At 30.5% G+C, this 12,886-nt stretch overlaps 1 protein-coding gene across 1 annotated transcript in view; it reads left to right on the forward strand.

The window, feature by feature from the left end:
* The window catches only part of flnbl (filamin B, like), a 92,030-nt gene that overhangs the window by 71,712 nt on the left and 7,432 nt on the right, over positions 1 to 12,886 (forward strand). The window contains exons 32-39 of the mRNA XM_067387723.1: positions 971 to 1,099; positions 1,182 to 1,355; positions 1,443 to 1,601; positions 1,687 to 1,890; positions 3,421 to 3,573; positions 4,995 to 5,117; positions 10,627 to 10,893; positions 12,654 to 12,791. Of these exons, the coding sequence (XP_067243824.1) occupies positions 971 to 1,099; positions 1,182 to 1,355; positions 1,443 to 1,601; positions 1,687 to 1,890; positions 3,421 to 3,573; positions 4,995 to 5,117; positions 10,627 to 10,893; positions 12,654 to 12,791 (1,347 nt within the window). The remainder of the gene's footprint in view (positions 1 to 970; positions 1,100 to 1,181; positions 1,356 to 1,442; positions 1,602 to 1,686; positions 1,891 to 3,420; positions 3,574 to 4,994; positions 5,118 to 10,626; positions 10,894 to 12,653; positions 12,792 to 12,886) is intronic.

The following is a 12,886-nucleotide window of genomic DNA, read 5'->3' on the forward strand; positions in this document are numbered from 1 at the left end:
AAATGTATATAAAAAAGAAAAAACTAAATATAGAGAGAAATATAGAAAGAAAAAACTATATATGCAAAGAAAATAAAAATAAAATGTATATTAAAAAAAGAAAGAAAAAACTAAATATAGAGAGAAATATAGAAAGAAAAAACTATATATATATATATATATATATATATATATATATATATATATATATATATATATATATATATATATATATATATATATATATATATATATATATATATATATATACAAATAAAATATATATTTTAAATCAATTTTTAAAAGAAATAAAAAAAAGTATATATTTTAAATCAATATTTAAAAGAAATAAAAGATTTAATTAAAAAATATTTTTTGTATTAAAGTTTTATTTGTTTTTTGTTTTTAATCATTTAAATTTTTTTATTTAAAGTGTTTGTGTGTGTGTGTGTATGTATGTATGTATGTCTGTATGTATGTATTTATATTATTTATAATATAATATAATATAATATAATATAATATAATATATAATATAATATAATATAATATAATATAATATAATATAATATAATATAATATAATATAATATAATATAATATAATATAATATAATATAATATAATATATATTATAATGTCTGTATATATCTTTATTGGTTTTGCTTAAACCATAACCAGCAGGGAAAGTAGCACAACAATGCACAATAAATTATAATCATTTTATTATTAAAATTATATACAGATTTCTGTCTGAATTGCATGATAACTGTCCAGGTTATTTTTCACCCCAAAATCAAAAGAATATTGTCTTCTGCACATTATTTGAAATGCATTTAAAATGCATTTCGGAAACAAAAACACCTCAATTATTTATAATGTATAATTCTCAAAACACTGGTGTTCAGCAGCTGCTCTGCCTCATTATAATGTTTCCATTCTGATGTATGTATGCATTCTGCCATTGTGTTCAATGTGGTGTTTTGTTCTCAGAGAGCCCTCTGCAGTTCTACGTCAACCACTCAAACAGCCCTAATGTGACTGCATACGGACCGGGTCTGGTCTACGGTACCGCCAATAAAACCGCCTTGTTCACCATCTACACTGAAGATGCTTCTGAAGGTGTGCACAAACACATTACATTCATGTTGGCCAGAAAACTCTCTGCCTAGAAAAAACATGGTCATTTTGTGTTTCGCATCAGGCGGCCTCGATTTGGCCATTGAAGGTCCATCGAAGGCAGAGATCAGCTGTGTGGACAACAAAGATGGCACCTGCACGGTTTCATACCTGCCCACGCTGCCTGGAGACTACAACATACTCGTCCGTTATAATGACAAGCACATCGCAGGAAGCCCCTTCACGGCCAGGATCACAGGTACTGGTCTGAAGCCTCTTTGAAGCCGTCTGTATTGTATAAAGACAAGTGCTGTATAAATAAACGTCACCTGACTTGACTGTGCAGAAGACAATAAGAGGAAGTCCCAGGTGAAGCTGGGCTCCGCTGCAGATTTCTCTCTGGATATCACTGAGACGGATCTTAGTCTTCTCACTGCAAGCATCAAAGCCCCTTCGGGTCGCGATGAGCCGTGTTTGCTCAAGAGACAACCCAACAACCACATCGGTATGTGTGAAATCTATTCACTCATTCTTTTTGCAAGCTATGACTTTCGTTTTGGATAACACATGGTGGGTGGTTTCTTCTTCAGGCATTTCCTTCATCCCAAGAGAAGTTGGGGAGCACCTGGTGAGCATCAAGAAGAACGGACACCATGTTACAAACAGCCCCATCACCATCATGGTGGTCCAGTCTGAGATTGGAGACGCCAGCAGAGTGAAGGTCTTCGGACAGGGTCTGGTGGAGGGACACACCTTTGAGATGTCCGACTTTGTGGTGGACACAAGGGAAGCTGGTCAGAGACTTTGTTTGTTTGTTTGTTTGTTTTTAGTAACTAAAACATATTTTTATAATATACATTTTTTATTATAATAATAATATGATTATTATTATTATTATTATTATTATTATTATTTTAGTATAATAACATAATCTATATTTAATAAGAACTATTATTATTATTTCTAATAAAATATTAAACTAATAAAATATATTATAATAAAATATTACTAATACTGCTTATTAAAGTAACAATAGTTATTACTATTAAATTATGGGGGAAAAAATGTATGTATATGTGTGTGTGTATATATATATATATATATATTATACACACACACACACATAATATATTTGTATTACAATTCTTCATTTATATATTTTTAAACAATATTTAATTTATTATAGTATTATAAATCTTAATCATTTATTTTAAAATAATATAATAAATATATGATTTTATATTATAATATTGTTAATGATTTATTTAACTGTTATAATTATCTTAAATAACGCATTATGCATTATAATTATAATTGCTATATTTATTTATTTAATAACTAATATATAATTTGTTAAAATAATAAATTTACTATAATATTATTATATTAAAATGTTTTATATTATATAATATTATAATATAATCTCTATTTAATAATAAAAAATAACAATTTGCTATTAATTAATAAAATAATTTAATTTAATTTTTAACTTTAATTTTTTAATTAATAACATTATGTAGCAGTAATATTATTATTATTATTATTATTATTATTATTATTTATAGCCAATTATTTATAAATATTAAATATTGTTTTTTATAAATATTATTACATCAACAACATTAATAGCCATGCATTAATTAATTCATATATTCATATATATTCTTTAATTTATAAGCAAATATCTTGATTTGAGAGTGGGCTGTTTTCAACCATAACTTTGAACCGCATTGCAACTTCTTTCCCAAAAGCAGGCGATATAAACCTTTCCCACACATTTTCCCTTCAAATGTGAAATTAAGAAGTTCCTCTTCATTTCCCAGCAGTGATTCACTCCTGTTTTGCAGCATTTGAGGTTATAAACATCACTTTACAGAATGTGTGAGGGTCCTTCTTAGCAAAGATAATCACGTTAAACGTAGAGCTTGACTTCTGTTCACAGCGGCTAACCTTCTAACCATCTAACTGAACTACAGAAGCACTAAATAACCCTCGTCTGCAGAAACGTCTGGCCCTTAATGATGTTTTTTCAAGCTCTCAATTCACTTAATTGCTAAGAATATAATCCAAACAGGTTGTGCAAAGTGGCTCAAGGGTGGAAATGAAAGAAAATTGGTGACTTAATTGGTACCACAGCGGCAAATTACTTCCACTTACTTAACTTCAAATATTTATACAATTACTCCTAAATATATCATACACCTTTAAACTTGTCATAACAAGTCTAATAAGTATAATCAAATATGCTTTTAATAAATATATTTTTTTTATTAATGTTGATGCATCTAATCTGTGGTTATCCTGAATGGCGTAACTGTTTGTAGGTTATGGAGGTTTGGCATTGTCCATTGAGGGTCCCAGTAAGGTGGACATACAGACGGAAGACATGGAGGACGGCACTTGTGGCGTCTCATATTGTCCCACTGAGCCGGGCACCTACATCGTGTCCATCAGATTTGCAGAAGAGCACGTCCCAGGTAAGAGAAAGCATCATTCAAACCTTGTAGTTTGTCTTGTTTACAGATTATTTGGCAAAAGACAATATTCAAAATGGATTAGTATATTTCACAGTATATACTGTACATTTCCGACTCTGTAAACTGTAGTATACACTAATGTTGAACAGTTTGCGAGTCAGATTTATTTTTAGATATAAATTAATCAAGAACACATTAAATTTGACAACAATATTGAAAACAAAGTAATGCATAGTTACACAAGATTTTTATTTCAAATAAATGCTGTTCTTTTGAACTTTCTTTCCATCAAAGAATCCTGAAAAAAGTGATTTTTTTTTTTTTTTATTTATTTATTTTTATTTATTAACTAAAATATATTATTTACGGAAGAGGATTAGGGCCAAGCAATAATAAAAAAATAAAACCATCTCAAGATTAAAGTTGTTAAATTTTGAGAAAAAAGTTGAGATAAAATGTTGAGAATAAAGTCATTAAATAACGAGAAAAAAGTCATTAAATTGAGAACAAATTCGTAATTTAATGACTTTTTTCTCGTAATTTAATGACTTTATTCTCAACATTTTATCGCAACTTTTTTCTTGAAATTTAACGACATTTTTCTCATAATTCAACTAATTTTCTTCTCGTAATTTAACGTCTTTTTTCTCGTAATTTAACGACTTTTTTTCTCATAATTTAATGACTTTATTCTCAACATTTTATCTTGACTTTTTTCTCGAAATTTAAAATTTTTCTCATAATTTAACAAATTTGTTCTTGTAATTTAATGACTTTTTTTCTTATAATTTAATGACTTTATTAACATTTTATCTCGAATTTTTTCTCAATTTAATAAATAATAAATTAATAAATAATATATCATTTATTATCATATTATAATAACACTAAATAATTTGTTGTTATATTATATGATTTTATATTATAAAATATTATAATATAATATAATAATAATAATACATTATTTTATATTAAAATATTTAACTATTAAAATTATCTATTTAATAACTGCTCTTATATATATATATATATATATATATATATATATATATATATATATATATATATATATATATATATATATATATATATATATATATATATATATATATATATATATATATATATATATATATATATATATATATATATTATAATTTATTAATAACTAATATATAATGTATTATAATATTGTAAATATATTGTATGTTTAACATTTATTTAATATTATAATAACTGTTTTCAACATTGATAATAATCAGAAATGTTTTTTGAGCATTAAATCATCATATCAGAATGATTTCTGAAGGATCATGTGACACTGAAGACTGGAATAATAAATTCAGCTTTGGTGAGCAGAAGAGACTTCTATCATGTTATTCCTCTCATTGTGACGTTTTGTTGCGTCTCTGTGTTCACAGGAAGTCCGTTCAGCGTGAAGGTGACCGGGGAAGGTCGTATCCGCGAGAGCATCACTCGCCGTCAGAAAGCGGCGTCCGTCGCTAGCATTGGAAGTGTGTGTGATCTCAACCTGAAGATCCCAGGTAACCTTAACACTTTCATATCAAATCAAGCGGACATCTGTCCACATAAAGATTCATCTTAGAACCCAAGATTGGAGTTTTAATGTGCATTAGGCTTGAATTATTTACCATTTCAGCCACTTTATGTCAAGGCTTGGTTTATAGCCTTGTTTAATACACTGTAGCTCAATCTCCGACAGAAACACCAGCCAAAAGAGCACGAAACAAATGGATGTGCAGTTGTTTGGCTCACATCATGTGTTAATGCATTGAGAGCACTTGAGTCTCCATACGTGAGTAAAAACACATGGCTGTCTGAAACAAGACTTCATATGCAGGTCAAGCTGAACGTATTGAACTTGGACGTGGCTTTAGGTTTGATTTCCCCTCAGACCAGCGCAGATGTTGTTGTTCGAGTCACGTCAGCGGCCGGTCGTGTGTCTGTGGTACGTGCTGCGCAATGCTAGCACACGTCCTGAGGGAAACGCGGCCTCGTTCGTGTGAAGTGTCACTTGGCAGTCGAGGCGATAAAGTTTGCTAATACTGCACTTCCAGAAGGGCTCTTGGTGTAGTCTGAAATGCGTTTTTGTGTGAAAGGATGATGGTAGTCGTCATTTTCTAGTGCAAGTCACAGTATTCTAGTAAAAAAAAAAGAGACCATAGTGGTAGTTTAAAAATGTAAAATTGTTTCACACCTGATGTAATATTTTTATTTTATTTTATTTTATTTTATTTTATTTTATTTTATTTTATTTTATTTTATTTTATTTTATTTTATTTTATTTTATTTTATTTTTTTTTATTTTTTTTTATTTTATTTATTTTATTTTATTTTATTTTTTATTTTTTTTAAATAATTTTTGCCTTTCATTTGTGACAAATACATTTCTTAAACAATCCAATCCAATAATTTTTTTTTATTATTATTATTATTATTATTATTATTTTTGGCATGAATTGGTTTATTTTAACAAGCTAAAACAAAAAAAAAAGATAAAATTAAATATTAAATAAAATTGGATTATGTTTTCTTTCCTTTGGCACAAATACACTTTCTATTAATAAATAAAACAATCCAATCCGAATGATAGATGTGAATTTGCCTGCCTATTTTTGATTTTTGTTTTTTATTTTTTATTTTTTATTTTATTTTATTTTATTTTTTATTTTATTTTATTTTATTTTATTTTATTTTGTTTTATTTTATTTTGTTTTATTTTATTTTATTTTATTTTATTTTATTTTATTTTATTTTATTTTTATACCACAAATAAATAATTTTGATAAATTAAACAATTTAATAATATACTATATGAGGGTTAGATGAAATTATTGAATTTATTTATTTTTTTTAAATATAATTTTATTCACACAAATTTATTTGAATAAAATGAACAAATCTATAAGATACTACTAGTGAATAAATGCGGATATACTATATTAACTTTTCTTATTATTATATCATTATTTCACAGTATATATTACACAAGCACAGTATTTTATTGCCCTTCTATTTTAGAAAATGGCACAATTGGCATTAATGTTTAGCGATGGTTTGTATTTCGCATTAAAGTACGTGAACGACCCCATTTTGTCAGGTCACCGTTGCGTCACTTTTGGTGTGAACAGGCCTTTAGTTGTGCAATTAATATCCAAACCTGGATCACGCAGACTACTTCCATATGTGATCTGAGATTTCTCCTGGTTAATGATGTCACGGTGTAATGGAGGGTTAGCGGTGATGTAATCCAGGCCACACAGATCGTCACTGGAGCTCATTCACTCACTCTGTTGGGCCTCTGAACTCAAACACTCACTCTTGACATGTTTTCATGAGATTGAAAGACATAAAGAGTGGAAGTAATGTGCAAAAATATCAGACACGGGCCCTCATTTATAAAGACGTGCGTAACCGTTTCTGACATGTTCCCATGAAAGATTTATAATGTCCGTATGCACAAAAATGTGTGTAAAAGCATTTCAGTTACGTAATTATTACAGAGCGGTTAATTGCTCAAATCCAAATATATATCCAGTATTTATAAACAAGGCCCAATGCTTCTATTCTATCATCTTTTTCCCCACTTTACTGTTTTTCTGACCTGTTCTGTCCTTTATCTTTTTTCTGTCTTTTTCCTTCCCGTTTTCTACGTCTACCGCTTTCAGTGACCTGGTTTCTTCTGGCTTTGGCTCGTGAGTTGCTCTCACGCGGCGTCTATCGCTCTCACTGCTCTATTTGGCTCGGGGTCAAAGGTCAGGCCACCTCAGGGTCTCCACGCCCTCAGAGGTCAACACGCTTCACCATGGGCAGAGTGAGGGTCACCCGGATTGGCAGGGCACCCCTGAGAAGGCCCTCCGGAGGGCTGGAGGGTGCGTTTTAAGCACTGGGCATGTGGACGACGAGGTTGGCAGAACGCGCTTGCTCTTGATACCCACGTGTTTATGTTTGTGTTTGTTTGTGTTTGCATGTACCAGAGCTGCTTTTTTTTTTTTTTTGCTCATTACAACTCCATAAAATGTTTTACACATTGTCATGTCATTGCAAACCTGAATTACTTTTACATTTAGCCAAACGTTCATGCTTGTGCTGCATGGTAGAAAGAGTCGGAAACAATTTACAATAACATTAGTTAATGCATTAAAGGATTAGTTCAGTTCAGAATTCAAATTTCCTGATAATTTACTCACCCCCATGTCATCCAAGATGATTGTCTTTCTTTCTTCAGTCAGGGATTTTTCTCCATATAGTGGACTTCAATAGGGACCAACGGGTTGAAGGTCCAAATTGCAGTTTCAGTTGGATACCATTGAAGTCCACTATATGGAGAAAAATCCTGGAATGTTTTCCTCAAAAACCTTAATTTCTTTTCGACTGAAGAAAGACAAACATCTTGGATGACATGGGGGTGAGTAAATTATCAGGAAAACTTAATTCTGAACTGAACTAATCCTTTAACAAAGATTAATACTTACTGTAACAAATGCATTGCACACTCTTAGTTAATGTTAGTTAATAAAAAAAAAAACTGTTCATTGTTAGTTATTTTTTTGTTCAGGTCCATTAAAGTTACACTCCACTTTTTTTGAAAATAGGCTCATTTTCCAACTCCCCTAGAGTTAAACAGTTGAGTTTTACCGTTTTCAAATCCATTCAGCCGATCTCCGGTTCTGGCGGTACCACTTTTAGCATAGCTTAGCATAGTTCATTGAATCTGATTAGACCGTTAGCATCGTGCTTAAAAATGACCAAAGAGTTTTGATATTTTTCCTATTTAAAACTTGACTCTTCTGTAGTTAAATCGTGTACTAAGACCGACAGAAAATGAAAAGTTGTGATTTTCTAGGCTGATATGGCTAGGAACTATACTTTCATTCAGGCGTAATAATCAAGGAACTTTGCTGCCGTATCATGGCTGCAGCAGTGCAATGATATTACGCAGCGCCTGTGAGCCCCTGCTTGCACAGGGAACGTGCCTTGCAACCATGGAGACGTATGTGAGAGACGCTGCGTAATGTTATTGCACTGCTGCAGCCATGATACGGCAGCAAAGTTCCTTGATTATTACGCCGGAAAGAGAGTATAGTTCCTAGCCATATCAGCCTAGAAAATCGCAACTTTTCATTTTCTGTCGGTCTTAGTACACGATTTAACTACAGAAGAGTCAAGTTTTAAATAGGAAAAATATCAAAACTCTGTGGTCATTTTTAAGCACGATGCTAACGGTATAATCAGATTCAATGAACTATGCTAAGCTATGCTAAAAGTGGTACCGCCAGAACCGGAGATCGGCTGAATGGATTCGAAAACGGTAAAACTCAACTGTTTAACTCTAGGGGAGTTGGAAAATGTGCATATTTTCAAAAAAAGTGGAGTGTTCCTTTAAATAATATTAACAGATACAACTTTTGATTTTAATAATGTATTAGTAAATGTTGAAATTGGTATTCCTGGGAAAATTCAACAAGATTTAAGTCTTCATTTATAAAATAATGAAAAAGGAATGTACACCTTGTGTTTTTGTGTTCAACTGATAAATGCAATGTTTCCTACGTGACTTGAACATACCATAAGATTTAACTACATTTAATAAATTATTCTTTTTTTTCTTTACCGGTCAAAAGTTTGGAAAAATTAAGTCTCTTCTGCTCATCAAGGCTGCATTTATTTAATCAAAAATACAGTAAAACGGAGAATTTATTTTAAATTGTAGTAATATTTCAATTTCTATTTTATGTTTTTATTGAGCATATTAGAATGATTTCTGAAGGATCATGTGACACTGAAGAATGGAGAAATGATGCTGAAAATTCAGATTTAAATCATAGAAATAAATTACATTTTAAAATATATAAAAAAATAAAGTTATTTTAATTTGTAATATTTTACAATTTGTTTTTTCTTTCAGAGTATCAAAATCACATAATTTTTCCAAACATTTGACCGGCAGTGTGTTTTTTATTTTTTAATTCATGTTAACAAATGGAACCTTATTGTAAAGTTTTACCATTTCCATTTTGGCTGAACTCTTCTTTTAAAGGTGCCCTAGAATCAAAAATCAAAAACCTCCAGAAAACAGGCGAATCTCAACATAACACCGACTGTTACGTAACAGTCGGGATCATTAATATGTACGACCCCAATATTTGCATATGCCAGCCCATGTTCAAGGCATTACACAAGGGCAGCCAGTATTAACGTCTGGATCTGTGCACAGCTGAATCATCAGACTAGGTAAGCAAGCAAGAACAATAGTGAAAAATGGCAGATGGAGCGATAATAACTGACATGATCCATGATATCATGATATTTTTAGTGATATTTGTAAATTGTCTTTCTAAATGTTTCGTTAGCATGTTGCTAATGTACTGTTAAATGTGGTTAAAGTTACCATCGTTTCTTACTGTATTCACAGAGACAAGAGCCGTCGCTATTTTCATTTTTAAACACTTGCAGTCTGCATAATGCATAAACACAACTTCATTCTTTATAAATCTCTCCAACAGTGTGTAATGTTAGCTTTAGCCACGGAGCACTATCAAACTCGTTCAGAATCAAATGTAAACATTCAAATAAATACTATACTCACATGATCTGACGCATGCATGCAGCATGCATGATGAACATCTTGTAAAGATCCATTTGAGGGTTATATTAGCTGTGTGAACTTTATGCATGTTTTATATTCGCGAGCTCGGGGGGGCAGGGAGCGCGAGATTTAAAGGGGCCGCAGCATGAATCGGTGCATAGTTAATGATGCCCCAAAATAGGCAGTTAAAAAAATTAATTTAAAAAAATCTATGGGGTATTTTGAGCTGAAACACATTCAGGGGACACCTTAGACTTTTGGACATCTTTTGAAAAGACGTTCTATGGCACCTTTTAATAAATCTGAGTGCTGTAAGTATCATCTCTGGTATGTTGCTTGCAGAACCTTGAGAAAGCACAGACGTCAGAACAGCTGAGTGACCGTTCCTCCACCTCTCTTCATTCAGCTCTCTCAAGAATCCTTCTTCTCTTTACTCTCCCCAGAAATCGACATTCACGACGTCTCGGCGCAGGTCACCAGCCCGTCGGGAGCCAAAGAAGCTGCTGAGATTGTGGCGGTGGGAAACCACACCTACTGCGTCCGCTTCGTGCCCCATGAGATGGGCGTACACACGGTTAGCGTGAAGTACCGTGGGCAGCACGTGCCAGGAAGCCCCTTCCAGTTCACCGTGGGCCCGCTGGGTGAAGGTGGGGCTCATAAGGTGCGAGCGGGTGGTCCGGGTCTGGAGAAGGCCGAGGCGAGCGTGCCAGGTATGAACGATGACACAATGTTAATTAAAATTTGGTCAGATTTTAGATTAGAGTCCAATTATCACCATTAACTATGACTTCTGGCTCAATCAACCTCTAATTACTGCTTATTAATAGTTAGTAAGGCAGTTGTTTAGTTTAGGTACTAGGTAGGATTATGGGATGTAGAATATGGTCATGCAGAATAAGGCATTAATATCTGCTTTACAAGTACTAATAAACAGCCAATATCCTAGTGATATACATGGTAATAAGGAACTAGTTAATAGTGAGAACTACTGTTAGCTAAAATGTATACACTATAAAAGCATTAGAGAATGTTGTACGTTTTGGTAGTACTGCCTGCAATTTAATTTAATATTTGTTTTAATACTTATTTATTTTAGTTAAAAAAAAAAAAAAAAAAAAAAAGGTAGAAAAGGATGGATAATATCTTTAAATGTAATCTTGCTCATTACACCATAAGAAATTATTTACTCAAATTACTATTTTTATTCCATGGAACAGAGAGATGTTTCTAAATGACAATAAAATGTAAATTAAAATTTTATACATTTATAAAAAGATTGTAAGTATTTGTACATTAAGATGGCCAAGCAATAATAAAAAAATAAAACCATCTCGAGATTAAAGTTGTTAAATTTTGAGAACTCGTTAAATTTCAAGAAAAAAGTTGAGATAAAATGTTGAGAATAAACTCATTAAATTACGAGAAAAAACTCGTTAAATTACAAATATGTTCTCATAATTTAATGACTTTATTCTCATAATTTAATGTTTATTCTCAACATTTTATCTCGACTTTTTTCTCGAAATTTAACAACTTTAATCTTGAGATGGTTTTATTATTTTTTTTATTATTGCTTGGCCCTAATCCTCTTCCATAAGTATTTGCTGTACTGTCTGTAATTTAATTTAAATTTACATTTATTTAAATATTTTAATGTAATTTTAATTTTAGTTGTTAAAGGGTGGAAAATATCTTTAAATGTAAAACTAAATTAAATTACAGGCAGTACAACAAATATTACCTTAATTAAACACAAAATACATGTATTTTAATATTTTTCACTTAATTTTTTATTTTTTTTTAGAATTGCTGGTATATTTCAATGCCAAATCAAAACTCTTTATACAATTGTATACATTGCCTTTTAATTTTATTCTGCCTGTAATTTAATTTTACATTTATTTTAATATTTTATTTTAATTTAAAAAAAAAAAAGTGGAAAAAAAAAAAAAAAACTTTCACTCATTACGCCATCTTTTTTGTTCTTTACCATGAACTCCATAATGAAATATTTAATTACTTACCAGATGTTTATGGATAGTGATAAAATATTAATTCAAATTTTATACATTGTAAAAAATATATAAAATGTTTATATATATATATATATATATATATATATATATATATTATATTATATTATATTATATTATATTATATTATATTATTTATATATATATATATATATATATATATATATATATATATATATATATATATATATATATATATATATATATATATATATATATATATATATATATATATATATATATATATATATGCCTGTTATTTAATTTCACATTTATTTTTAGTATTTTAATTTAATTTAAATGTTAATACAAAGGTGAAAAAATATTTTCTGTTGAATGATCACAGTCTTCATGAGATTGAGCTGTATATAACTCTACTGGTGACCCACAATGTGTTTTAAAATATATATGAATGTTTTTCCTGCTCTGTTGTGTAGCTGAGTTTAATGTGTGGACGCGGGAGGCGGGCGCTGGCGGTCTGTCCATCGCCGTTGAGGGTCCCAGCCGTGCAGAAATCTCATTTGAGGAAAGGAAGGATGGATCATGCGGCGTCTCCTATGTAGCTCAAGAACCTGGTATATATATATATAAACACACATGTGACCAATGCCTTTCTGTCCTATGCTGCTTTTAAAATGTTGTATTTGAGATCTTGTATCCCTTTCTTTAA

This window comes from Chanodichthys erythropterus, chromosome 6, assembly GCF_024489055.1.
Source record: "Chanodichthys erythropterus isolate Z2021 chromosome 6, ASM2448905v1, whole genome shotgun sequence".
In the NCBI taxonomy this organism is placed as follows: domain Eukaryota; kingdom Metazoa; phylum Chordata; class Actinopteri; order Cypriniformes; family Xenocyprididae; genus Chanodichthys; species Chanodichthys erythropterus.